The 27,990-nt window shown below is 44.2% G+C and overlaps 2 protein-coding genes across 8 annotated transcripts in view; one reads left to right on the plus strand and one right to left on the minus strand.

The window, feature by feature from the left end:
• SNX30 (sorting nexin family member 30) overlaps positions 1-3,021 on the minus strand; it is a 50,159-nt gene extending 47,138 nt beyond the window's left edge. The window contains exon 1 of the mRNA XM_040579845.1: positions 2,730-3,021. Within this exon, the coding sequence (XP_040435779.1) occupies positions 2,730-2,891 (162 nt within the window). The 5' untranslated portion in view covers positions 2,892-3,021. The remainder of the gene's footprint in view (positions 1-2,729) is intronic.
• A 9,504-nt stretch (positions 3,022-12,525) lies between these two features.
• LOC121081307 (INTS3 and NABP interacting protein) lies at positions 12,526-27,577 on the plus strand. 7 transcript variants are annotated; one of them, XM_040580221.1, is made up of 7 exons: positions 12,526-12,651; positions 13,243-13,342; positions 13,851-13,937; positions 22,206-22,308; positions 24,895-24,985; positions 26,716-26,837; positions 26,924-27,577. In XM_040580221.1, the coding sequence occupies exons 2-6, from the start codon at positions 13,324-13,326 to the stop codon at positions 26,809-26,811; spliced, it is 396 nt and encodes a 131-aa protein (XP_040436155.1). In that variant the 5' UTR covers positions 12,526-12,651; positions 13,243-13,323; the 3' UTR covers positions 26,812-26,837; positions 26,924-27,577. The 7 variants fall into 7 exon arrangements, with proteins under 7 accessions (XP_040436155.1, XP_040436154.1, XP_040436158.1 ...); XM_040580220.1 differs by having other exon boundaries at positions 26,716-27,577; XM_040580224.1 differs by lacking the exon at positions 13,243-13,342 and having other exon boundaries at positions 12,527-12,651; positions 26,716-27,577.
• Positions 27,578-27,990: the final 413 nt, after the last annotated feature.

A 27,990-nucleotide genomic window follows, 5' to 3' on the forward strand; every position in this document is an offset into this window, starting at 1 on the left:
ACATCTGTGGCAGTGGAAATTGAAGCACTGCTTTATGGGCAGACATCATCCCTTACTTCTGCACTTTCTCCCCTCAGAGGATTTCAGTCTTAGGTACTTTTACCTTGCAGCAGCATTTAGGAAGTATTCACTCACCGCAGGTAAGAAACCAGAAAAAGCAAGTTGTCCACTTCACAATGATGGGTCAGCCATTGGCACTACCTCTCTGCCAGAGGGATGTCCTAGTACAGGCCTGGTTATGAACAATGGGTCCTTAAGAGAAGCCTGGTGACTCAGAGCCACTTTGAAGCAGAAGACTTTTTGATCCAAACTTCTCCTCCAATGTCAATCTCCACCAGGCTCTTGGCCACTCTGGAGAGAGCAGATGAGCACAGCTCCTATTCAAGAATCAATAAATAACAGCTGCAGAGCTTTTAAGCCCAGGAGTCAGACTTGACTCCGACCTCCCTCTGTTAGCCAGCTATCAGAGCTATCCACACACTGGTAGCTGACAGTAAGCCAGCCTTTCAAAAGATTAATCACCCACCACCAGAGGTTAAGACTGAGAAACATACTAACCACCGAAATGGTGGTTTTACCTATTCATCTCCACTTAACCATACTCATTCCCCAGAATACTCAATACACAGTGCAAACAGTTGAAGTTTACTACTGCCTTAAAGCTAGAAACACCCATCTGTTTGCTGAACTTTTTTCCTGAGGTGGTAAAGAAGTAAACTTATTTTTTTTCTTGCCAGTGCATCAGGTATTAAGTGGAAGAAGGGACATCCCTCAGAGTAGAACTGCTGGACATCAGGAGGATCAGATGTTGGGCTTTTTCTGCTAATTCAGCTAGAAAGAAAAAAAGAAAGCATGCTGCTCTCTTCCTACTGGAAATCATTTTATTCATCAAGGCTCATTATCCTAGTGCCATTTCCAGGTCAACCACAGAACTGCTCTCAAGTCTAAAAACCACTTAATTCAGCCCCCTTTTGTTCTCCCCTTTACAGTACTCCTGTACTGCCAAGTGCCTAGAACAGGCCAGTACTACATAAAGGTACTAGAAGATGAATTTCACCTGTGCTGCTGGTGGAAAAACTGGGCAGGGACTTCCCTACTGGTAAGAAGTTAGCTGACCACAGCCCAAGGCTAGAGAGGTATTTCTGTTCCTATGTTATCGGGGATGCCGATACACTCAGACACCTCAAAACAGGAAAGCAGAGAGGAGCTTGCTTGTGCTCCAAAAGCAAAAAAAAAAAAAAAAAAAAATACAGCTAAGCAAAGAAGTTACAGGGTGTGTGCTACTCCTCAGAACAGAGCTTCTCACCTGCCACACAGCGGTGTGGATAGGCAGCACTAACAGGATGAGTACAGTACCCCCACCGCACTCCTGAGCTGCGAGAAGACCCCCAAAGGCAGCTGCCAACTCTGCTATTAGTACAGGTTGGTCAGACAGCAGCCTAGTTACATGAGTAAATCCAATCTATCATAGACAGAAGAACTCTACAAGTCCTACTCCAACATTAGTCACATACCCCCTTGTCTTGGAGGGCCATCAACTCTTTGACAACTTTCTTAGATGAAGGTATTTGATCCCAGAGGGAAGGTAAGCCTGGCTTCTCACTTGAGCAACAGTGGGCAAACATTCAAAGAGAGGGCTCCTTACATGGGCAGGAACAAGTACTAAATTGGTACAGCACAGTTACAAGGCAAGAGAAGGTGACACATGGAAGAGGCCAGACTACCTTGACTCATTCCCCTAGAGCATGGGAGTGTATCAGACCAGATAGCACTGGCAGCCCCCAAGCTTCTGGAGGCTAGCAGATCTGTCCTGCCCTGGAGCAGCTCCACACTCCCCTGGACAACAGCCATAGGAAGCACCTCCTGCCACCAGCAGCTCTGTAACACCCTGTACAAGCACCAGCCGGCCCAGAACTGCTTATTATAAAGTTCCAAACCAGTCTCACCCTTTGCAACCCTTGCTTCCAGGAAATCCTACCTTAAAACATTTCAGGAAGTCTGCCCACAGAGATACTATGTCCCTGAAAGAGTACTTAACGTATCAGCAGTGCAGCACTGCCGCTGCTGTAATGTTTAGGAATTATCACACCCAAGGCCCACACATGGGCAAGGCACTTTACAAAGCCCGCTGGTGTCCTGTGGGCACGTGCCAGAGCCAGGTAAGGAAAAACAGGCACAGAAACTGCTGCAACGGCATCCTTTCCATATCGCACCAACCTGAGGAAGCGAGCAGGAGCTCGGGTCTGGGAAGAACAATCACAGACAAGTTGATGGCAAGCTCAGTAGTAAGGAAACAACGGCAGCTCCAAGCCTTCCCCGTGAGGGAGACAGGAAGGAGATGGCAAGGGAGTTGCAGTAATTCCTGAAGCACTCGGACCCATCCGCACGGGTGCGAGCCCGCGGGAAGGCACACGGCCAGCGAAGCCTTACCCCTCGCACCCAGCCGGTGTGAGCGGGTGCACCGGCGTCCCGGCCCCTCCCTCGCAGGAAGGGACACCGTGCCCGCAGACCCCACACCGGGTGCCTTCTCCCTCCGCCCCTCCTCGAGCAGCCGCAGGCTCTTGCGATGGATGTCAGCAGCACCCCAGGGCTCCATTTCCCGCGGCGAGCCTGGGAGGCAGCCCGGACGTGGCGGGAAACAGTCGCACAGCCCTTCTCCCTCCCCTCCGTGCTCCCCTTCAGAAGCAGGGACACCCCCCCCAATGCCGCGCCCCCTCCTCGGGCCGTACCTTGTCGGCGATGCTGCGGGGCAGAAGCAGGTCGGGGCTGGGGGTGAGCGCCGGCCCCATCTCCTCGCTGCTGGACGGGGCCAGGGGATGCGGCATCTCCCGCAGCGACTTGGGCCCGGAGGACGGGAGAGGCTTGGGGGTGCCTGCTGCGCCGCCCGACATCGCGCCGGCGCTGGGCAGCGGACCCAGCGAAGGGGGGAGCGGAGGCCGCGCCGCTTCGGCGGGGAGCTGCGGGGCCGCGGCCGGAGCCTGCCCGCCACCACCGCACTACGAGGAGGAGGACGGGGGGGGGGGGGGGGGGGGAGGAGAAGGAGGAGGAGGCGGCAGCAGCAGCGGCGGCCGAGTACGAAGAGGCGGAGGAGGAGGAGGGGCGAGAGCAGCGCCTGCCCGCGCCGCCGCCGCCCGCCCCCTTACAAAGCGCCCTCCGCGCCACCTGCCTCCCCCGCCCGCCCCGCCCCGCGCGGCGGCGCCCGCCGAGCCGCCCGCCCCGCCCCACCCCGGGGCACGAGCGGAAGGCGCGGGGCCGTCCCAGCGCGGCGGCGGCGGCGGGCGGGGCTGAGGCGGGCGTAGGCCGCGCCCCCCGGCAGGCCCGGCCGGTGACAGCTGCCGCCCGGGCGGGCCCGCTGGCCGGACAGCCCAGCGGGGGAGGCGGCGGGGCCCGGCGCAGCCTGCGGGCGGGCCTGGTAGGCGCCGCCGCCCGCGCCCTTGCGTGAGCCGCAGCGTGGCCCCCGGGTACCGCGCTAACGCCCGTGTCGAACGGCGGTTAAACGCCAGAAAGGCGAAGCAGCCGCTCGGCCTCTCCAGGCGCAGCTCGCCGGTTTCGAACTGCCCACACGTTTGAAGGGAAACTGCAAACACACCGAGTCCCCGTGCGGGTCGCCGTGCCGGCGTGGGGTAGCTGGGGTGGCAGCAGGGCGGCGGCGGGACCTTCCCCCGCCCCGCTGGGCAGCCCGAGGCCCAGCCCCGGGACCTGCTGCCGGCACGGGCGGGCGCCCCCGGGACCGCGCAGCGGGACGCGTTGCGGACGGGCAGGCGCGCTCTGCCGCGTGTTCGCTGCCACCGCGCCTGAGAGGTTTCACATTCTTGTAGCGTAATGTTTCATCCTGAAGCTGCTGGAATTTGTGGTAGAGAATTCTCTTTACATTTAAAAAAAACAACCCGAATTTTAAAGAAGATGCGCTGAAAAGTTTCACTCTGACCCTGTGTGGACAGAATGTATTTTTTCAGGCAACCTTAAATTCAGGCTCCCTTGCAGTTTGCTAAAATGAGCTGAAAGATTACATCGAGTTCTGTCAAAATGATACATATGAATTTGTCTAACGGCATGCATCAATTGCAAAAATTCAACAATCTGTCCACAGCTAACAGTGAAAAACTGTTGATGACTGTTGAATAATTAATAAATAGGAGAAAAATCGTAGCCTGGTTTAAGATATTCCCTGAGCAAATAAAGCAACTGCATTTGTCTGATGAGTTACTCTTTGCAAATAATTTGCTCGGCATTAATTAGACATAATAGAATAGCATGCTACTGGGGGAAGAGATGGATCGCTGTGAGACTGTTGTCATCCCTTCCAGCTATACAGAGATATGCAGAAATGCAGATACAGATACGCAGAAATGCATATACAGATACGTGACCAAACAGAACTGGGATGCTGTAAACATTTTTGCTCATGTTTAACTTTTCCAAGGGGAATCAAAAGGGCAGCACCACCACCTGAAGCTTAAGCTCACAAGTTTTACAAGTGTCAGTGCCAGGTGCCATGCAGCAGGCACAGGGGAGCGCAACATTGTGGACCTCCGTTTAGCATAGGAAAAAGCTATGAAAGAATCAATCCTTACTATACATAAATACCTAGTATTACATAATATTTGAATGCTGGTTGTTATAGTTTACCTGTCCAATTAAATGACAGAGACTGGCCAAATTAAAAAAATTAATTTATTAAAGCAAGCGACAAGTAAGCAAAACAGCGCTGGGCAGCTGGGGAGTCTCCTGCTCCACCAACAGCGCGCACTCACTTCCCGAAAGTCACTGGTTTTATACCCTTCATCTTCCAGTATATGTGTCTTCTTTAGTGGTGCATTCTGCGTCTGCGCGGCTTGTTGCTAAGGGGGTCGTTCGCTGCCTTCTTCCTGGTGGTCGTGGGGATGAAGACTCCTTGTCTTCCTCACATCACAGACTCCTCGTCTTCATGAGTCCCCCACCCCTCTCTTTTTCAAGTTTCAGGCCCTAAATCCCTCTCTTTCTCAAGTTTCAGACCCAAACTCCCTCTCTTTCTCAAGTCTCTTTAGCATTCCTGCATATCGGGTTTACATAGCTGGATGCTGGTGGCTGACCTTGCATACTTCACGTAAATTTCCATTATTCTGCCAAAGTTTGATGAACAAACAGTTCACAATTTATCACACTGGTAACAATCAAAAGTCCCAACCGAGTCCCAGGCCGCAGTGAGAAAGAGACTGTGAAATATGCTTCATTCATTACGCTTCTGAAACAACAACCTATTGCTCAGAAAAATGAAACAACACAAATTAGCCAGCATAAATAGACACCCCAGCTTTCTTCTAGACTATTCAAATCTTAAGTGGAAACTGTTGTGATAAAGCAGCAGGCAGGGTCACATCTGCTGCACTGCTCAGGAACCAGTTCCCTTCAGTTTTGTGAAAGCTCGTGTCTTGAAGGCTTACAGCTTACCAACAGCTCTTGCTGTCTTTTCCCTTAAGCATTCCCACCCAGTGTGTTCCAATTCAGAACAATTCTCCAAAGGAAGGCTGTCAGGGATGCTTACACAAACGTTGTCAACAGTTGGAAACCTCGGGGCGTTCCCACGCTGTGCAGATACAAATGACCTTCTGCTCATTAAACCTACTGGCCTGGGGGACAGCGAGCCAAGCACAAGCCTGCTGCACCCTTCCAGTAAAGACCAACGGTATCCAGGCTGCCCAAACAGCAAGCAGCACAGGCAGCAGATGGAGGGCAGGGTTTATCACTCTACTATTTCTGCAGAAATACTGTGTCCAGTTGTGGTCCCTTTAACACAAGAAAGACACAGACAAACTGGACGAAGTTCAGAGCAGGGCACTAAGATGGTTGGTGACTGGAGCACTTGCCCTGCAAGCAGAAGCTGGAGGGCCAAGGCTTGTTCAGCCTGGAGCCACCATGGCTTCAAGGGCATGTAATTGCAGCCCCTAGTAGCCCACAGGGAGGGCACGGAAGAGACAGAGCTGGGCTCTTCACGGCAGTGCATAGCAGGAGGACAAGAGACAAAGGACATAAATTGAAACAGGAGATTCCAGATCGACATTAAGAAGAACTTTTTCCCCCAGCGACAGCCAAGCAGTGGGGCAGGTTGTGGAGAGAGGTTATATAGCCTCCACCCTTGGAGATTTTCAAGACAGTGTGGTCTGATCTCATCTCTGACCCTCCTTTAAGCAGAGATTGGACTAGAGACCTCCCTAGGCCCCTTCCAGCCTGAATGATTCAGGGATTCAGATAATGTTTGTTGCTGTGGAAGTAGTATGTCTAGTTTCTGAAGTGATGTGAGGTGACCTCTCAGTTTTCCTTTCTTATATTGATCCTTAGGTCACTTCAACATAAATGTTCACTACAACCCATTTCTGATAATAACATGCATTTAGTGAAACCAAACTGACAGGGTTAGGGTATCTGTAAATCTCTTAAGGACTAAGGACAGATGTCTATCCTCCTCTGATCTCAGTCAATACTAAGTCTGTGAATATCTGTATAAGCGGCAATCTAGGTTTAACAATGATACATACCATCAGCAGCAGAAGCAAAACTATAATACGGAGAAAGAGAAGAGTTAAAAAACTGTGAATCATACCTCAAAATGTATGAAGCTTACTTTATATTTGTAATCTGAAAAATCTCTACAGCTGGCTGGCCTTTTCTTAGCTGTCTTTGCAAGTTCGTATCACAGACTGAGGCGAGTTTCTAGCTTCCTCTTCAGCCATGACAGAAACCTATTTTTATTTTTTTTAACATGGAAGATGACAATCTTATGTAATTGATTTCAAGAGCTGTAACTTCCGAAACACAGAAGATAAAACATTTTAAGATTGGCATTTGAAAAATAAGAGTTAGGAGCAAATTATTGTACTTTGATTACAACTAGTCCTGCATTATTAAGAGGTCATAAACAACTCCAAATCTTTTGTTCATGAAACAAAACAGAAAAAAGGTATGCTAAGTAGCTGACTTCTTGTAGAAAATTTTTTCCTCGCACAAATAGAAAACTTCTACATGCATCAGCATGTGGGTTATCTGGCTCCAGCAGCAGGCACAGGAATGTACAGCAAAAACTGAGGAAGGGAAGTGTCCATTTCTTCTAATAGTAGCAGCACTGAAATAAATGTCTTAATTCTGCTAAGAAATTATAAGGGTGGTATAATTTTATGACTGTAGTATTTTCCCTGACTTTTTTTTTTTATAGTTTTCTTTTTGTTAAACATTGACTGCTAAAACCAGTCAGCACATGGAACACAAAACCAGCAGAATAAAATACACAATGAGAATCAAAATCAGTGACTGGCTGAAGAGATACTGCTATTCGATGGCCACCTCTTAACCCAAGTTAGCCTGAAAAAACTGGGATGCTCCTCTAGCAAAAATCCTGTTTATTATGTTTACATCATTTTAGCTGAGAAAAGAGATATAACAGAATAGGTATGCATATGATACTAACTGGGCAAGACGACAGATGGTCAACCATGGGATCAAGAACCTCACCAATTCAAGACAAAGGTCATCAGTTTCACATTTTTTTTTTTCTGAAGAAAATAGTTCTGCCTCTGTATCACTGAAATGAAAGGCCTACAGACTACCTCCCTGGATCGTTGCTAGGATAGAAAGAGAGAGGAAGGATCTACAGGTTGCCTTCTCTCCTGCCTTTTCAATCATACTCTTGCACAGGGGTCCTCAAACTGTTTAACCAGGGGCCGGCGCATGGATGCAGTGGCAGGCAGCTGTCTGCGGCTGCTTGGTTTCCCCCTCTGCAACCCCCAGTGGGGGCGGGGGGGTGGGGGGAAGCGGGGGGGGTTCTGTAAATATCAGGGGCTGGATTGAGGACCCTAGAGGGTCGTATCCGGCCCACGGGCCATAGTTTGAGGACCCTTGCTCTTGCACCTCCATTATGGCAATGTTGGTTCAGGAAGTACTCCTATTACTTCTGCTGGTTAGCTGTATCTTCTCAACTAGAGCTGATATATATTAAAATTAAGCATCTCTCACAGCAACTGGAAATCATTCAGCGTTTGTGCTCTCTCCTGTCATTTTTGCCAAGGGTGAGACATAGGTCAGCATGAGCAAGAACAGGGATTTTGAAGAGATTCTATGTAGCACTATTGAGTTGCATTATATGCGACATACCTACAGTTCTTGGTATAGAAGCAGTTTGGTGGTGGGGTCTGAGATCCAGGTGCTTTCTCTATTGCCTGTCTAAATCCCCTAAAAAACCACATTTTCTTATTTAATACATTTCCTAATTTTAAAGTTGACAGATGTTACAGACAGCAGCAAAGCAGCAAATATACTACATGCCAGCAATATGTTGTGGCAAAGTCCTTTTCTTCAAAGCAAGGGTTGGAGCAACTCCTTAATACTAACAGAAGGTCACCTCTTAAAAAACCTATTTATAAATTTAAAGATAGCCAGCACCACGGTTTTATGGCTTTTCTGATCTGGAGTGCCAGGTACTCCAATAATTCTACTCAAGATGTTTTTATCACGGCAGATGGCTTTGTAAGTGCTCATAGTGAGCCTGAAAAGGACTCTCAGTTGTTCCATAACATTCTTTTTGTAATGCATCTTCATCTTCTCGCTCAGACAGTGAGACATAAAATGGCAATAGAGTTTACAATGAATATCAGAAGGCTAACTTCAGGTTGAGTTTATTTACTCAATCAGACACATAAAACCCACCTGCTTTTCATCAGTTTATAGATACTTATCTTTTATTCTATTTATTTATATATATTAATATTTTCATTCTATTTAAAGCATAAATTATAGAATTCTTCTCTATAGCACTCTGTATAGCACAGTACAGACAAAAACCAATAAGGTAGACTAGAGGCCACACAAGCCAGACTGTGATGCTGTCAGGCTTGGCTGGTTTGCCAGGTCAGTGGCAGTAAAAGCTTTTTACCTCGCTGTTGACAGCCTCTCCTTGACCCCTTTACCTTCTCTCCCTCATGCTCTACCTGGACAGGATAATGTTTGTGTCTGTCTGCACATAACAGCATATGAAACTAGTATGAAACAAGACCATTCTAGAGGATGTAAAAAAAATAAAATCCAGCTGCCCTTGGAAAACAGTTCTTCCTTCTCTATGCTGCTACAGTTCATGTCTTGCACCACAGTGACTGAAGAGAGCAGGCTTTTGACCTGACCCAGTTAAATCTTACGTCTGCATTGACTCTGTACAGAGATGGGATCACTTTCAAGTGAACAGCACTATTGATGCACACATTTAAGCTAATGGGTGAGCTTTTGCTGCATCAAAAGCCTTCAAAGCTGTCAAGTTTGATGGGGAAGCAATAAACACGATTGTGGGAAGATAGGGCACTTGTGATAGAAAGTGGAAGTCTGTCCTAAATGGCTATCAAATGAAAAATCAGAAATCCCACCGTGGAGAAAGTGTACAACTATGGATACAATATCTTGAGGCAACTGGATATAAAAAAATAACCCAAGTAAAATGTTTAAAGACTCTTCAAAACATTCTATTTTTGTTTGTTTGTTTGTTTGTTTTTGAGGTTTTTTTGTGACATGCAAATTAAATATAGAAATAGAAGGTAGGGGTTAGAATGGATCTGTATGAGTAGCACTGCCAGTTGGAAATAACAGCAGCATTCTGGAAGATCTTGGCTCAAGCCAAGGAGACATCCCACACAGCCCATTTTCATTTGGAGGGGGGCGGGTGGAGAGTAAATCACTGTTTTACCTCAGCTTTGTCAACTGCAAGCAAACCGTAGTGAATAGAACTGTCCATGGCCATTTTGAGATATTGCAGTCTATGATCATTCAGTATCACATCCAGTTCAGCTGAGCTTTTGTTTATTTAATGAGATACACAGCTCCCTGTACACCAAGATGATGAGAACAGCCAGCCTGGAAAATAGCATTTTACTGCCTCAAGAAGCAGCATGGCCAGATTTGTGAGGCAATGTTGAAGAACAGTGTTTTTTTAAGCTGAAGATTTTGTAATGACTTTCTAACAGACATGCTATAAATGCCGTATTTTATAATTTTTATTTGATTATAGTGAACAAGAAGGAAAAAAATTCAGGGAAAATGAAAGTATTCGAATGCATGACAGATTAGACTCCCTTCCTTTCAAGAGCTACACACTCTTTTCCCATTTCTACATCCCAAGGAGGAAATTAATGTACTGATATGACACTCCTCTGAGAGCCAAAGGGTCATTTGACTTGAGGCAGGACTATGTTTCCATAGAGATGCTCTGCTGTGATTAATTTTCATCCCACTTGTATAGAACTGCAGAATTTGAGTCCCAACCTTTCTGCACCTGAGTCTTCTTGCTGATGACTTCTCTTCCTTTTCTACCTTCTTCCTCAATCCCCAACCAAGCACCACTGTCCACTTCTTAATTCTTCTTGCCAGTGTTAGCTGTGTCAAAGAAAAGCTTAGCAACTAAGCCTGTCTGTCTCAAACCGAAGCTCTTCCAAACCACTTACATGCCCAGTCCTGGCATGACAATGCAGGGAAATGTACCACTGCGCTGCTCTTCACTCAAGGATTACGAGCGAGATGTCTAGAAAAAATGGACTGCAGGTCATCCAAGAGAGAATAATAATAAGGGGGGGGATGGGGGGGGGGGTGGCAGGGGGGGGGGGAAGCACATATGACAGTTCTCAAGTCACACTAAGAAATTACAAAAATGGAAAAAACTCGACCAACCAACCTACAGAAAAACCACCCAAAACCAAAACATCAGAAGGAGAGAAGGTGCTCGATCAGCTGTTCAGATAAAGAGTTGAAAATAATGCCTCTATTTTGGAAAGGCTGAGATGTTTGCCTTCCAGTAACTGACAGGGCTTTAAAGCAAACAGAAGACTCCCTGAGATTGTCAGATGTTTGCTGTTTGCTCAAGTGCTGTTTTGGATTTTCTCATTAACACACACGCAAATGCACAGAGACAGGCTTTACCAGGCAAACAATCTAGGTAACCAAATTCTAAATCTGGATGTTACAAGTCTCTAGACAGAAATTTGATCCGTTTTACAGATTTCACACTTAGTGAGGCTTTGAAAAAGTATAAATGCATGGACAGATAGCATATTTGGCTAGCAAAAGTCTCTATGTGACAGAATTTGTATGCATAATACTAGTGCACACTGGTTTAAGTCAAACCAATCAAGTAGTATGGATACTGACAGGATTCTTATACATTCCGTACCATCTCAAAAATTTAATTTCTTTCTACATCATCTAGAATAGCTGGCTGCAGCAGCAGATCTTACTAATTGTTAATTGTCCTCAACAAGTATGTACATATTTTGTTGTCCAAGCTAATGGACTAGTGTGGCATTTCACACTGCGTACACCCTGCGCACATCCTTACCAAGGTAGATAATTCATTCGCAAGAAAACCAACGTTTTTTAATAAGTTGTTTTTCTACTTTAACCCTGGAGAGCAATGAGGTTATGAACTTTTAAGACTTGATGGAAGAGGAAGCAGATGAAATTAAATGCCCTGCAGTGTACAGGATGTTTGTTCCAAGACCACCCTTGCCATAATGAAGTGTCATTTGTTCAGAAACACCTGTTACATACATCACCAAAATCTCAGTACTAAGAAGTTCAATATCCTGCAGTAAAAGCATTTCTAACTACAGACACCTTGAACTACAACTTACGTTGAAAAAAGTAACTGGTTCTCTGTACTTCTTTTCAAATTTGGTTCAGAAAAAGGGCCTTTATTGCATGACAATTGTTTACTGCCTTAAAACCACCCCTGGGTATAAAAATTAAGCAGGCAGTGTGACTGGTTTCTTGGCTGGCCAGATTGGCCCCATCTGTTCGTGGCCTGCTGTGTTATTTATTCATTGCAGTTCTCAAGAACTGGTTTTACCCACCTATGATCAGAGGCACAGCTGTTAGGGGCCACAGTTCACATCACTACTCAGCTTGGTTTGTGTCAAAGTTAAGTGTTTTGACCACGAGCACACTAAAAAAAAAAAAAATAAATCACGAATTGTGCTATTTAAGGCTTATCCTGCAGGACAGACTGGATCATGTAAGAAAAGATACTCTCATTTGAAAAGCCATCACTTGCCATTTCAAAACTAAAACATGCATTAGTAACATGGATGCACAACCCCTTCTGGAATTCATGCTGAAGAGTCATTCCTGCTGTGTTCAAACTCAGACTGCGCGGCGGCGATGAAGACGTGGCACAACCTTTCCACTTTTCTTTTTGCCGTTTAACTGTGCTGATGCCCCAAGTCCCCTTAGCGTGATCCACGCATGACCCTCGCACTTGCTCCCGAACCCCTCCCTTGCAGGCACCAAGCCACCAAGCAGAGCCACCGTTTAAAGCCCGAAGCGAACGGTCACTGGGGCCTGGGGCCCGGCCCCCGCCCCGCCCCCTCAGCAGGGCCACGCCCCGCCTCGCGCCGCTTGAAGGGGGCTGTCCGGCCCGCCCTGCCCGCCAAGCTGCTGAACGTGACGCGCCTCGCCGCCACCCGGGCGGAAGCTGGATGGCGCGGATACGTCGTTGCGCAGTGCGTGCGTCATGAGCACGTGCCGCGAGCTCATTGGCTGGGCGAGCCAAGTTGGGCACGGGTGGGGCGGCATGGCCGTGGGGCGGCCGGGCTGCGGCTAGAGGCGGGCGGGGGTGAGCGGAGCAGCGCCCGATCCCGGAGCCCTCGGGTAGGTGGGCAGCGGGAGGGCAGGTGCCCGGGCAGGGCGGCGGCAGCGGACGGGCAGCGCACCCCTGCCGGCCCGAGGAGGGCGCGACGACGGGAGAGTCCGTCCCTTGTGCGGGGAGGGGGGAGCGGGACTGCTCACGGGCACGGGGCGGTGAGGCGGGAGGCAGAGCCCTCCCGCGGGCGGGGGCAGCCTGGGCTCCGCGTCCCGTCCCTTCCCCGCCTCCCGGCCCGGGAGCAGCCCCGGCCCTACAGCCGCCCCGTCGCTGGGCTCCGCGCCGTGCCGGACTCTCAGCGGCCGGGCAGTGAGCCCGCCGGCAGATGAGGCCCCGCGGACCTCGGCGAGGCGCAGCGGGGGCAGCAGCGCTGCCTGCACCCCCCCAGCCCAGCCCCCCGCACCCGGGCGCATCCGCCGGGGTGCGGGCCAGGCCGCGCCGTGGGTAACGTGGTCCGAGCCGTGCCGTGGCCCGTCAGTTCGCATCGCCTTTGAGTTACTTGGTTGCGCTGGGTTTGGTGCGCAGGGTCTCGCAGTTCCGGGGCGTAACTGTTCCCTGCTCTCTTGTTGGATTCTGACTGAGATCCGCGTTTCCTGCAGGATTCAGCGCTGCCATCCCTCCCCTCCGCCCGGCTGAGCTGGAGCCCTTTGCCGCCGCACTTCACATAGCCTGGCACCTTAATGGAAACAGCAGTTGATGGTGGTCTGAGTTGACGTATGGTTGAACAGTGGGCATCGCTTTTTGTTTTGCCACAGCTGTGAGGATGGCAGCTTTTGGCCGGCCTCGTATCAGAGTTTTAAACTGGCTTTCCTCAGTCGGTTCTCTTGAGTTAGAGCCTACATCGAGGTCTTTCAACGCTTTAGCGTTTGAAGAGTATAATGCTTTAACATGCTGCTTAAGTGTGGGCCAACATACTTTGTCAGGAAGAAGTTCTGTTAGGAAAAAGTGTGTGCGACTCTGGAATTACTGGAGAGGTTATTCTTAAAGCACTAGAACCTGAAAAAGAATTGATTGCAACTCTTGATATTTCAAGCTAAAAATTTCAATCAGAACAATATAAGTAGTATTACATGGTTTAAGCAATATGTATGCTATATTTGGCTTATGCTTTGTAATGCTTGCCATACTTAAAAAATCCCTAACAGAATGAAATCCGAGCTTTTCTTTTAAAGGAATAGGTTTATCTTACATTGTGCCTGTTCTACAGATATTTGTGGGATTAAAAGATTTGAACTGCAGCTGAATAAAACAGGGGCTGAAGATTCAAGGATGGCAGCAAATCCTTCGGGACAAGGTAAGTTTTAATCTGAGTATTCAAGGGAAAAAGTTAAGTGCCAGATGTCAGTGAAGTCACCAAAACCGTAAGTTTACTTAACGAAAGAGCAGAAAAGGGAAGAGCGGCAGGAAGGTTGGGCTGAAAGTAGCAGAACGTGTGCTTGGGAAAAGACACACACGTTAAATGGTTGAAAAAGACCATTGATGGCTGGGGACTGTGCATTCCCTTTATCCTCAGGTTATAAAGTACCTATCATGCCAGTGGTGCTGTGGTTATTTCCTGAAGCATATTTCAGACACTTAACAACACTTAGCATTGAACATTACTTGCATTTCTTGCACTCGGCATCAGGGAACAGCCAGAAGTGTTAATATATTCCATGTTGTGATGGGAACAGTAAGACCTAGTCAGTAATAGCTGTCAGAGACAGCAGGTGGCTAGGTCTAGGAGGAAAAGCCCAATAAAGTCATAATGCTAGCTCCGATGAAATATTTCTTTGGCTGATGGTGCACCTGATTTGCATCCGTAAAATCCTTCAAGACTCGAAGATTTACCTGTCTAGCGGAGGCATGTGTGTTGCAGGGAGCTGAGGGTCTGCGCGAGGCCGGCGCAGGCCGGGGAAGTGGTCGGCCACGCGGTAGATTGAAGGAGGGTCTTAAATCGCCCTCTGGTGGTGCTTTCTGGAAGTTTTAGTGGAACTCGGGCTTGCCTCTTCCACGGAAAAGCTGAGGAGAAAAAAGTTTCTCAGGTATGGCTTTTCACTTACTGATTATGAGAAATGAATTCAGAAGTTTCCCAGCACCCAGAGGCTTCGTGCACATTTTTGTGTGAGTGTCCTTATCCAGGAAAGTCGACAAAGCTGGATGTAATTAATTCTGAAATGCTGATACTTTGTGAGGGGTAACAGATCACTTGTGTGGTTCCCTAAAGGAACTGTTTATCATATGAAAATTATTTGCGCTAAGCAGGCAAGAAACGCTTTTCAAGTTTAACCAGCCAAATAAGCTTATGAATAATGCACCTAGGAAAATTAGAAAGGAACAGGTAAATTTGAGCAACAGCTGAAAACCTCTCTGTCTTTCTCTTTGCCAGATGCAGCCTGGTAGTGAAAGAGATTTAGAAAAATACTGTATTTTCAGCTTGCTGCGTGGCACATATATTGGTACCGTTCAAGCAATTAATTCTCTCATTTCCCACTTTTTGGACAACAGGAACAGGGATTTACTGAAACACTCACTGGAAGGGTTATGAGTGGTAGCACTTACTCAAAATGGTAAAGGTAAATTAAGCATTAGTCTTCTACACAGATAGCTTGCAATTTTTTGTACAGAGTTGTTTCTTTCGCTTTGATTAGTACCGGCTGTTTTCCTAGGAGTTAGTTGACTGTTGATTGCAGACTCTTGACTACAAAGGTTAAGATCTTGTGCGCTGGACTTCCTTTATTTTATTGGCCTCTTAGGAAAGCAGTCTTTTGATTAGAATTTCAAATAGGAGGAGCTGCATGTGAGTGCAACAAAAGCAAATACAAAGTCTTACTTCAGGCCATTAGTACCACATGGAACTGATTGCGTGAGACTGATTACAGCATTTAAAAGAAGTGGAAAAGCTTTTGGTGTGCTGTGTGTGTCCACAAGATTTGTTTATATACGAGTGGTACATTTTGGTAGTGGTGTTGGAAACCAGCTTCTAAGTTACAGGAATTACTTTCAGGTGCTTGGTAATATACTGTTTCTGCAGCAGTACTTCACAGTACTTACATAACATGCAGTAATAAGGGTGCTCTTGTAAAGTGTTTGCTTGTTCGCAGCAAGGCCAGAGCATACCTTGTGTCTTAGTAAAACAAAAGATTCCACGTCGGGTCTCCTGGAGGAAGCCCTCTGAGATGAGAGAAATGTGACAGCTCAGGAAGGAACGGTCCCCCAAAGGTGGAAGAAGTACAGATCCTGCTTCAGGCAGGGCTGAACTTCTCAGAAAAGAAGAGTTCTGCTATGTTGGAAGAACCAAGCTCTTGAAATATGTACAGAATTCTAAGCTTCAGACTGTAGCGATTCTACAATGTCTCTTTCTGTCTGGGTGGTTTTTTATCCTTTTGGCCTAAAGGTATGCAAGTGCATTCACGTAACACAATCTGAGCAGCTAGATTTAGCTTTATGTTCACCTAGTCTGTGTTAAAAATGAAGATTGTGGACTGAATTACATGATCATGTACAAACTTGGATGTGTGATGTGTGTGCAAGCACAGTACTTGAGGACTGTAGCATATCTCTTGCCTGGAGAGCTTTGTGGCTGTAAAGCAGTCAGTAACATACATTCAGCTATGCATGTAGCTGTTTTCTGGAGGGATAGACGAGATGTTGGTACATCTTTTAGTAATCAAGTTAATTTACTGATCTATTAATACACCTTTTGTTTCATTGTCACACAGTGTATATGAAAGCATATCTGAATGTAAATTGTTACTGAAAATATTGATGTGCAGCAGATTTTTAGATGACGTTTTGTGATGCCAGTAGTCATAAGTAGAAGAGAAAATCAAAATACAGTTACTCCATCCTTTTTCCCAAGCATTGTGCATTTAGTAAGGTCTTTGGACTCTGCTTTTTAAGAGGTTGCTCATTAAGGCTACCCTTTATGAAAGCATGCACATCAGTAAAGAAATGGCTGTTGAAATGCTTTCTGAATTGAGCAGGCAGATCAGTGTGCAGTGACAGTGCTTTTTAACATACAGAGCTTAGAACAGACATCTAGCTTTGAAACCATTTTTCCAGGTAGAAGTGTATCTTGAACATAAAGTTGTAGACTAGGGCTCTTGTGCTGTTTACACACCTATGGACAAATGATAAATAATCCATTTTACAAAAAAACTTACACTGTGAATTTGAAGCAACCAGCAGATCAGGGAAAAGATACAAGATGAAAAGCAAGGACTTTGAAGTAGATAAATGTAGTACTGTTTCTTGCCATGCAGGGTTAGCTAGCAGAATTTCTGTCAGTGATGTTAGCAACCTCACTGGTAGGTGAGGTAGTGTGGTAGGATTAGGCTAAAGAGCGAAGCTTGCTGTGAGCTGTTAAAGCTACCAGTATCACTCAGCAAGGCTACAGCTTTCTCTATTTTTCTGCCTTTCACATGCAAAACATTGGTGTTAAGTAAACTTTTAGCTTCTGCACAGACCACATAATACAATGTTTGATGTCAGTAACAGAGGTGTCAGAAAGAACAAGTTTTAAAATTTAAATGTCCTGAATCTGCTACGTTAGAGAATAATCTGAGGAGCCAGGTGCTCAGTTTGACATCTGACACTGCCATTAATCTGTTTAGCTGCCTTGAATGGGTCATTTTGGGTCAGGACTCTTGTGTCTGCAAAGCAGAGAAGAATATTAATGAACTGCAGTATTCACGAACTGTTCAAACTCAGTAGTGCAACTCAGCACAGTTAAGGGAAGTCTAAACTCTAAAGCTTTATTAAGTTGCTGTGTTTGAAAATCTATACTTCCTTTTCACATAATGAGAATCCCATCTGTATTAAAGATGCCTTTTTTAATTGACATTTTTAGTACTAGAAACCAGAACAGATACCAAATCTATAGATGAAAAATTACTTTCTTTATAATGGAAGTAGAAAGCTTCTGTAGCTGTTTCAGGTTGGTCTTTATGAAACACTGTGGCATCCTGGGTAGGGAAGTATCTAAATGCAAGTCTTGCTGATGTATTGCCACATCTGATGAACTATTTTGTAAGGATGCCAGACTTCTCTCTAGAATGGATTTCTCATGTCCCACCCTCTCCATTGTTACCTTCTAAATTAATAGGTTTTACTTTGCGTTTTAAAAAAGTTTAAAATACCTGTAGGAGCTTCACATTGCTCAGCTAAGGAGCACTAACATGTATATGCTGAATGTCCTTCATTTTCTCAGGTAGGCTTTTTTCTAGTTACCATTAAATTACATTTTCAGTACTGCAGGTTGCTGATGGGTGCTGTCTGAATTCTAGAGCAGCATACTATGTGTTGTGGTTTAACTCCAACCAGCAACCAAGCCACACACAGTCACTTACAGCCCCCTCCCTCCCTCCCTTGTGGGATGGGGAAGAGAATCAGAAGGGTAAAAGTGAGAAAATGCATGGGTTGAAATAAAGACAGTTTAGTAGGTAAAGCAAAAGTTGCACATGCAAGCAAAGCAAAACAAGGAATTAATTCACCACTTCCCATTGGCAGGCAGCTGTTCAGCCATCTCCGGGAAGGCATAGCTCCATCACACATAACAGTTGCGTGGGAAGACAAATGCCAGCACTCCCAACTTCCTCCTCCTTCCCCCATCTTATATACTTAGCATAATGTCATATGGTATGGAATATCCCTTTGGTCCGTTGGGGTCCTGGTGGTGTCCGCTGTGACCCCTCCCAGCTTCTTGTGCACTCCCAGCCTGCTGGCTCAGTGTAAGCACTGCCCAGCAGTAACAAAACCACCCCTCTATTATCAACAGTTTTCATCGCTAATCCAAAACATAGCGCCATACTAGCTTCTGTGAAGAAAACTAACTATCCCAGGCAAAACCAGCACATAAGGGGTTTGTTTTGTTTTAAAAAAAAAACTGTCTTAGTGGAGGGATAAGAAAATGAAGAAAAAATACTTGGGTGTCTTCTGAGTCCCTTTTAGAGTTTCTGTCATAAGGTACTATAACAAGACATACTAAAATAGAAGAGAGTGATAATCTTGCAGTTTCTTATCACAGTTTAAAAACAGCATTTAAAATTTTATTCTTACATGTCTCAAGCCTTTCTGAATCATGCCATCTGCTTCATGGTAAATGTAAGCATATTTAGTCTGTATTTTTTAGCTGACAGCAACTTACATTAGAAAGTGGTCTTCTTTTTCTTGCCTCAATCACCATATTGTCTGAATTCCAAGCATGCTTTTAGATTTGTGTAGTTTCGGGTAAACAAGCACTAGCAGAAGGCTGCTGAGTAATGTGCCAAGTATTATGCTTTTTGGCTGAAAACTCTGTAGAATGAGCATACAGACATGGATCACTGGTTCAGACCTTCTTAGAGGTACTTCAGTCATCCTGTCACAGTATTGTCCCCAGAATTTCTGAGAAAGTAAAGTCTGGGCTAGCTGCCACTCAGAAATATTGAATCTTAGCTTGTTAGCAAGAACTCTCAGCCTTTTTATCTCTTAGAGCACACATTCAGCTGTGTTTTCATCTTTCAATCTCACTGCAAGTGCAGGGTGTTCAAAAAAAAAAAAAGTGTACGATACATGAAGAGCAGAGAAACATCAAAGACCTGAATCAATACACTTACCAAACAGAATTTAGGTGGAACTAATGCCATGTGGGAAGGACAGATTAACAGATGGGAAAACAGCAGTTAATTAAATTTAATTAAAAAAATCTGTTAACAAATGTAAAGATGGGTATGGATGATCTTGCATAAAACCACAGTAAAATGTAATCAAATGACTCTTCTTTCAAGAACTGTGAGACACTGAGGCTCAGGGCTGTGTATGTTAGGCACAGAAAAAGAAAAATGTGGGGGTTTGATAGTAAGGCAATATGGATGCAAATTATTATTTAGAGTTGAAAGTTTCTGCCTGATAATTGTCTTCTTAGAGCCACGCTCATGAAGGAAATACTGGATTATGTAACCGAGTAGCAACAGAAGATCTTTTAAAGGGAATGAACTTTTAAGTGCAGCTACTGAAAATAAATTTGAAATCATTTTACCTTGGCATGCTAATACTGTGCTTAAGAGTTGCATTGTCTGGGCTTCCTGACAGCTTGTGGGTAACCATTTTTTAGTGATGTTAGTAAAACAGTACTCGGGACAGGACCACAACATGCAGAAGTTTCCAATGAGAATTACTTTGACTTTTTGTATGGAGGAGATAAAGAAGATAATTTGACTCTTACGTCCTTTTTTTTTTTTTTTTTTTTTATGACAGTGTAGTGGCTTGATATTTATAGAATAGCAGCAAATGAGAGGTAAAAAAAATGTGTGTATTCTTGATGTGAATGTCCTTGGTGGCATAGAGGCCTGTAAGAGTCAGTTCTGCAGGTGTTGTCCTTAATTGTGCTATACAGGCATGTGGAGCAACATCAGGGACTTGTGTATCTGGTTTATTTGGTGGACTGTTGTGTTTTAACCCTAGCTGGTAACTAGTGCCATGCAGCCACTCATTTGCTGCCCCCTCACACAGAAAGAAGGGAGGGCGAATTGAAAGGAAAGTAAAACTCAAGGGTTGATGTAAGAACTACTTAATAATTGAAAGATAGTAAACCAAAAAGAACAGTAATAGTAATCATCATAATAATAATAGTCATAATGAAAAGGAGGAAGAAGGAGAGAGGGATGAAATCCAAAGGGAAGGGAGAAAAGAAAACAAGTGACGCACAGTGCAAGTGCTCACTACCCATTGACTGGTGCCCAGCCAGTCTCCGAGCAATGATCTTCAGCCCCGGCCAACCTGTCCCCCTGCCCCAGTTTATATACCAAGCATGATGTCCTGCAGTATGTATATATAGGTATTTATCTGCCTGTTTTGTGTGTGTATATATATATAGGTATGCATTTGTCTCGTTCAGGTCAGCTGTCCTAGCTGTGTCCCCTCCCAAATTCTTGTGCCCCTCCAGCCCTCTCACTGACACCTGAAAAACTGGAAGGTCCTTGACTTAGTGTAACCATTACCCAGCAACAACCAAACCATTAGTGTGTTATTAGCCTTGTTCTTACACCAAATGCAAAACCCAGCACTGCACCAGCTACTAAGAAGAAAATTAATTCTATCCCAGCTGAAACCAGGACATGGCTGCAATGTGATCCTTTTCCATGTAAGAGTCCTGTGTAAGCGCAGCAGTTTTGCCACATTCTCCATTTAAAAGGCAACTTTGAAAAGACACAAATGGCAGCTATTTTAGGCATTTTCTGCACTCCCTCAGTCATTTTACTTCCTGACCCCTTTTTTTAGTATACAAGGTCCTTTTGGGAGAATGATGTGCAAAGCAAATAAAGGTCATGTTCTCATTGTGCCCAGACAGTTTAATTTTGCTTCTGTATTCCAGCATTGTGGTCATACTCAGAGTAAGGATGGTCTGTTGTCCTGGTTTTGACTGGGATAAAGCTAATCTTCTTAAATTAATTTCTTTAGTATCTGGTACAGTGCTGTGTTTCGGGTTTAGTATGAGAGTGTTGGTAACACACAGATAGTTTAAGTTGTTGCTTTCAGTTTTTGTATGTGTTGCCAGTGAGCACAAGAAGCTGGGGGGGGAACACAGCCAGGACAGCTGACCTCAACTAGCCAAAGGGGTATTCCATACCATAGAACATCACGCTCGGTGTATGAACTGGGGGCAGTTGGCCTGGAGTCGTTCATTGCAGCTGGGGGACTGGCTGGCCATTGGTCACAGATGGTGAGCAAGCGTATTGTGCATTGCCTGTTTAGAGGGGGTTTCCTCTTGGGTTGAATTCTGCTCTCTCTCCCCTCTTCATTACAATTATTGTTATTAATATTATTCTTAATGTTATAATCTAGTATTTTTCTTTATTTCAATTATTAATTTGTTCTTACCTCAACCTACAGGTTTTACCTTTATCCGATTCTCCTCCTCATCCACCTTTTTCTGATTCTCCTCCCCATCCCAGCATGGGGTGGCGAGTGAGCGAGTGGCTGTGTGGTGCTTAGCTACCAGCTGGGGTTAAACTATAATGGGGTGTATGTAAGGACATCAGTATATTAAAACGAAAACCTTTCTGCGTAGATTGAATAAAAGATGGTGATTCTTGTATAAGCACATGTACAAGCTTAGTTGTCATCTCATTCTTAGCTGTTACATATGTAAAACTTGTGTTACAGTTTTTCACTGGCATGAGAAATTAGGCACCATGGGTATATTACTCCATTAATTTTGAGTTGTACATTCAGTGACTGAATTTTAAGTCTAGAACCTGTAAGTTTACTTTTTTTTTTGAAAGGCAAGTATTTGATCACGTACCTTGTTTGTAGCTCTAGAGCTGGCTTGGGAAGGGGTAGGATCTAGCTTGAGATAGAAATGTGCATTTTAAAATTATTACTATGTATGATAGCGTAAGGAAGCTATTTCATGTTGTAAAATGAGAAAAGGAAAAATGAAACCTATTTATTAATAGAGTTTCAGATGGGTGCAAAGCTTTAAAGATTAGTGTATTCATCATAATGTCATATTGTACAGAGGCTTTTAATTCCACAAGATTAAGAACTGGGCCATAGAAACCAAGTAAATCTCTTAATATTTTTCTGTCATTCCTACCAGGTTTCCAGAATAAAAATAGGGTTGCAATCCTGGCAGAACTAGACAAGGAGAAGAGAAAGTTACTTATGCAAAACCAGTCTTCCACAAATCACCCTGGAGCCAGGTATTTTATGTTCTTAGACCTGTTCAGACATCACTGATTACATCAAAGGAAAAAAACAAACCAAAAACAAGTGAGCTGTAAACTTATGTAAACACTTACAAGGAGTGTTAAACACTTACAAGGAGTGTTTTCTGACCATCCTCAATAACCAGTCAGAGAGACCTTGCACTTCAGCAACATATTAGTATCCAAAATTGTTCACAGACCCTGAATTTTGGCTTGTGTGATTTCCATTTGAGAAGGGGAGAACCAGATATGCTTACACAACTGCACTAAAGTCTATCTTAAAGAAGGATCAGGGAGCAGGCACTGAGAAAGCATTTAATTGTAAAGCTGAAATGCCCGAAGGAGTGGAAGTAGTAGACCATTAGGTTCAGGGTAGGATGTGTTTTGAGAACAGTTACGGCAGGGAGTGAACTAGTTATCTTTGAAACTCCCTGTTGCAAGATAAAGCCAGCTGATGTTACTGCAAAACAAAACTCTTTATCTTTCTGTAAAAGGTGCTGTGTTGTAAGATGATTCTACACTTTAAGGTGTAATAATCTAATCTGAATGTAAAAGTTGCTACTGGGATTTCTCCCATTTAAGACAAAAAGGTTAGATTTTTGTTGTAAATCAGTAACTAGAAAATTACATGCTGGTTTACATGGAGAAATTGAGATAGTTGAACTTTTGGGTTAGCATGAAGTGAGTGCAGTGCTGTGTTCTAGACACAGTGCTTTACATGCAGTGTCTCTAAAAGAGTCAAATACTCTGAATACAGTGTGAGTGCTGCCTGTGTGTTTTTTCAAAGAGATTCTAGGTCAAGTTAATTCCTTCATACTGTCAAAAAGCATGTAGAATATTTGAAATTACCTGAGTTAGATCTCTGAGTGAGTCTGTATACAGTTATTATTCAAGCAAAGTTATTGGTTAGAGAAGAACAGAAATACCAGGGGGTTATGTACAACCCCTGACTCCTAGCAACAGTGTATCCATACTTCATTGCAAGTGTGTGGCAGAGTTTCAGGGAGTGCTTGTTTGATTTCCTTTTTTAAGGAAAAATAATGCTATATGCTAGTGAGCAGTATTAGAATTTACTAATTTTGAAGGTGGGGTTGGAGGAGGGCTACAAAGCAGCAGTCAGATTCTCTGCTTTGGCATGGTGGGCTGATGTAGGATTTTTGAGAAGCTGACAGTTCTCTGGCAGGGATGCTGTGCCAAAGGTTTTGGACCACAGAATTAACAGAAATAAGACCATAGAAATTCTACAAACTTGACAGAAAAGAGCTTGATGTACCTAAAGCACAATAGTGGCATGGCCAGTGTAAGGATGAATGATTAATTGATTTCTGGCATTGGCATATGGGGATCCTCTATCCAAAACCAGAAGACCTCTCTTGAAAAGTGTCAGCTTACGATGAGGCCTTATCTAAAGAAATCATATTGAAAAGTTACAGAGTACAGAATTAATGCAAAATAAATATCTTCAAACTGATACTATGTTTTAAAACAGACAGAGTATTATGTTTCTCCAGCAGTGAAGTTTATCTTAATATTTGTCATAACATCTGTTCAGAGGATTTGTTACTTAGCTTTCATTATGCATTTAGGCATAGATTTGGCTAAAGGTCTTTTCATGAGCATGGTTGCTTTTGAAAAACTGATTTACTGATTTACCGGTTGTTGACATTGAAGCTGCTGGGAAAGGACAGTTGATGAGTTTGCTTGAATCCATTGTTGTCCTTCATACTTTTATCTCTGAGCAAGAAGAGCTGGGCTTTCAGCACCAGTCTGCAGAGCCAATTTCAAAGGTAGTTGTAAATTGCCTTGTTAGACAGCCATAATGGCAGTCCTCACTGATTGCTGTCTGGAGGATGGCTAATCATGCTACATGTATAGAGTTGGGAAAAAAAAAAGGTCTGCTTTTTATTTCTTCTTTGGTTAGCAAGGTGGACAAGTCTTAAGATACAAAAGCCAAGAAAACCTATTTAGGAATTTTAATTTGAAACCTAATATATGCTGCATTGAGATAGGTAACAAAAATCAGGTTTAGGTACTGTAAGCTTAATCATCTGAGGACCATTGTTACAGTTACATCGACAGGAAGCTCCTTTACCGTAAACAGTGATCTGCTGCCCATCCGCCAAAAAACTGGTCTTCAGTGGAAGCACTAAGAGCTGTGCAATCTTCAGTATATCACAGTTGTTTAGAACAGTCACTGAGTTGACTGAGTAATGGTGAAAACACAAAGCAGTTTTTTAAAAAATTGGTGACATTGTGTTAACATTGCACCCCAGCGGGCTGCACTGGCTTCAGTGGGACACCACCCATGAGCGAAATCCACATCAGGCTCTGGGGGTGTGAGTCTTCTGGGTTTAGTTTGGCATCAGTTTTTTGTGCTAGGTCAAATGATACAGCTATGGTCACGCCATTTTCCTCTTCTCTCTCATGTTAACAAATAGTAATTCCAAACAATAGTTAACAATTGTCAAGCCATGAATCAAATAAATTATGGGCTCTGCAAATTATGGAATCTATGGCTAGAATGGCAAGGAGACCTTTTATTCTGTGGTATGTATCATACTATCTTGTTCTTTTTTGCAGCATTGCACTTGCAAGATCACCGCTGAACAAGGATTTCCGTGATCATGCTGAGCAACAGCACATTGCAGCACAGCAGAAGGCTGCACTACAGGTTAGACGATGCTGTCAGGTAGAGTTTAGCTGGGCTTTCAGTCCAGAGACCAGTCCTGCACCCAGACTGAATGAAAAGCCACATTTAGAGGTTAGGTTTCATACATTTCTGTATTTGTAACAAATAAAGTTTCTTCTTCTGTTAATGAAAGCTTAAATCTATCAACTCATTATCCCTCAATACGCTTGTAAGAATCTAGCCTACACCATCATCAGGGCTGTTTCGTACATCTCAGTCAAGAGTCAGTTTCATCATACTTCTCAATGTCTCATGAACAGTAGGGAGAACTAGCCACACCGCTTTCCTTGGTTGAATCTGAGTAGACCCAAGTAAGTACCCTGCAGTTACAAGTGATGGGGTGAAAGATTTAGAAAACTTAATTGTATATTTACGGGCTTATATTTGCTGCTATTTTGCTCATGTCAGGTGAGGCTGAGTTTGATGCTGAAATTGGAAGTTGAGCAGGACAGCCGGTACAATGGCCATATGTCTTTCTGGCACTCTATAGACAGTGTGACTTGGCAGAGGGCACAGGAATGGGAACAATGTTGAGGTGCAAACTAGCAGCCCTGTCCACATATCTTATGCCTTGTTGTGTTTCCATTACCCAGTAAAGGCCTGGATTGTTTTGCCTGAAGTGAATGGGAGTGGAAGTGAGCTCTGGGTTGTGTCCTGTGTTGATCACAGAATGTTGTACGCTGGAAGGATCCTCTGGAGGTTTCTAGCTCAGTGCCCTGCTCAAAGTATAACTCACAGCAGTGCTATATCACATTGGTCAGAGTGTGATCAAATCAAGTTTGGAAGTTTCCTTGGCTCTGAGTCTAGCAGGCTTCTTTATATATTATCACTGGATATCTGAAAACAGCATAAGATCTCCTGTCAGCTTTCTCTTTGTACAAGAAGTTCAGTCTTCTCACCATCCCCTTGGATGCTGAGAGCTCCAGCCCAGCCCCAGCTGTCTCGTTGGGTCACTGCTGAACTCCTTCCAGCTTGTATCTGAAACTGACCACAGTATCCCAGATACAGCTTTTGGCCTGTTTGCTGTGCTGTTGCATCTCACTGTACTGGTAGCCTTTATCACTGCAAGGGCACACTGCTGGCTTAGGTTAAATTTGATATCCACTAGGCTTTTTCCTTAGTGGTGGAAGGAAGGAATATACAGGCCATCCAGCTTAGTGGAATCCAGTCTCTGAATTGGGAAGGATTACATAGGATTTTACAAAGGTTATCCAGAGCTGTAAGCAGCAGCTGCCCTCCTCAGGTGAACAAGCATATACATACCACATGAGCAGAATGCTGGTGTCCCATGTTGTACAGGAGTGTGTCTGGTCATGTGTCATTTGTACACGTAGCCTCATGTTGTGTGACACTACTGATGCACGCTTCTGGTGTGATACGCGGCAGCTGTCACAAACCAAGACCTGTAAGTTGGTTATAGAGGGGAGTAGAAACGGGGGGTGTGGGCAGAGGAGAGTGATCAGGGGTTCATTTACCACTCTCCTCATCTCCATGGGATTTGCTGAAAAATGAGCAGCAGGGAATGGCTAAGTTAATTCCTTTGATGGGTCCTCTTCAGATGTGGCTGATCTAAAAATACTGGTTTTGAGTTTGACAATCAGTTGAGGAGCAGGCTGGGAGAAATAAATAATTAATCCACAGAACCTGTAAAGTCTTGAATTATATCAGTGCTTCAGGGAGTTACGTTTTAACAGATGTTTTTCTCTTTCCAGCACGCACATGCACATTCGTCAGGATACTTCATAACTCAAGACTCTGCATTTGGAAATCTTATTCTTCCTGTCTTACCTCGACTTGAGGCAGAATGAGGAATGTTCTTTCTCAGAACTACAAGGTTTGATTTATCCATAGCAGAAACCTGCCTGACCTTTTAATGTCTTTACTTACCTTAAAACCTGGTTTTTTTCTGGATTTTTGCAGTTGCCTTTCAGGAGCATGAACTCTAATGTTGAAAAAGCAATGTTGTTGAACAGCAATTTTTATCTTATGCTTTGGTTCCTCTGTCAGGTCAAAGTCAGATGTAAGACTTCCTTGCTGCGTGAAGTGCATAGTTGCTTGCTCTTCCCTATTTCTGTGCTTCCTTTAAATGAATGTCCAAACCAGAGTCATCAAGAGATGCACACTCTGTCAGCGTTTGTGTTTTTTTATTGTGTACAGGTACTGCATTTGAGTTTAATGAAATACAAAAGTTACTTTTGTCCATCAAAACAGACATGAATTTATCGAATGCAACAGTCAGTTGTTTGGGTGTGGTTTTGGTTTTTTTGTTTCATTTTTCCCCTGTATGCAGAAACACTGCTAGTGTCCTGTCTGCTGTTGTAGTATCATCTCATCTAAAGTCGTTAGATATAGTGTGCCTGCTCTTACTCTGTTTCATGAAATAAAAAAATGAAGTGGGGAAAAAGAGAGTATGTTGGTGATTTTCAGGAAATATTATGTTTATGCATGAATACTTAATGAATATGTATGAATAAGCTCTGTACATGGTGTATGGTTTTGAAGCTTGGTGTGCATTGATCGTGAGAGGACTGTCACGCACCCAGCCGTCAATAAAGAAGTGTCTGCTTATCTGCATCACACTGGTGTCGATAAGTTCTTCATTCCGAGATTTTGGTAACATTGTCTGCACAGACAATTCATGTAAAAGGTCATATTTTTCTAGTTAGCCTTTTTCAATACTTGGTGTGTTTCATTTTGGTTTTGCCTTTTTTCTTGCTGGTTTTATCTCTGGTAACCAATTCCAGCTCCATGCTGAAAGAAAATTTAAGGTAAATTATTTTGGAATTGTGATCATACTACCAGAACAAAGTAACTTAAGAGTGAAAAATAGTCCTTACATAGACTTTCACATATCTCCACACCTTGAAACATACAATTGTTCACGTACATTGATTGCTTTACCCATGGAGGCAAGTTTTAGAAAACAAAAAGAACAAGAGAAGTTAAATGAGAATCAGAAGTCAGAAAGCATCTATTAAATTGGGGGC

Source organism: Falco naumanni, chromosome Z, assembly GCF_017639655.2.
Source record: "Falco naumanni isolate bFalNau1 chromosome Z, bFalNau1.pat, whole genome shotgun sequence".
Lineage (NCBI taxonomy): Eukaryota > Metazoa > Chordata > Aves > Falconiformes > Falconidae > Falco > Falco naumanni.

Bases quoted from the DNA above. Each gene is read 5' to 3' on its own strand.
- LOC121081307 (XM_040580220.1), top strand. The intron at 13,938-22,205 runs GTAAGTTTTAAT...CATTCCTACCAG, and splicing joins AGCAAATCCTTCGGGACAAG to GTTTCCAGAATAAAAATAGG. The intron at 24,986-26,715 runs GTTAGACGATGC...TTCTCTTTCCAG, and splicing joins AGCAGAAGGCTGCACTACAG to CACGCACATGCACATTCGTC.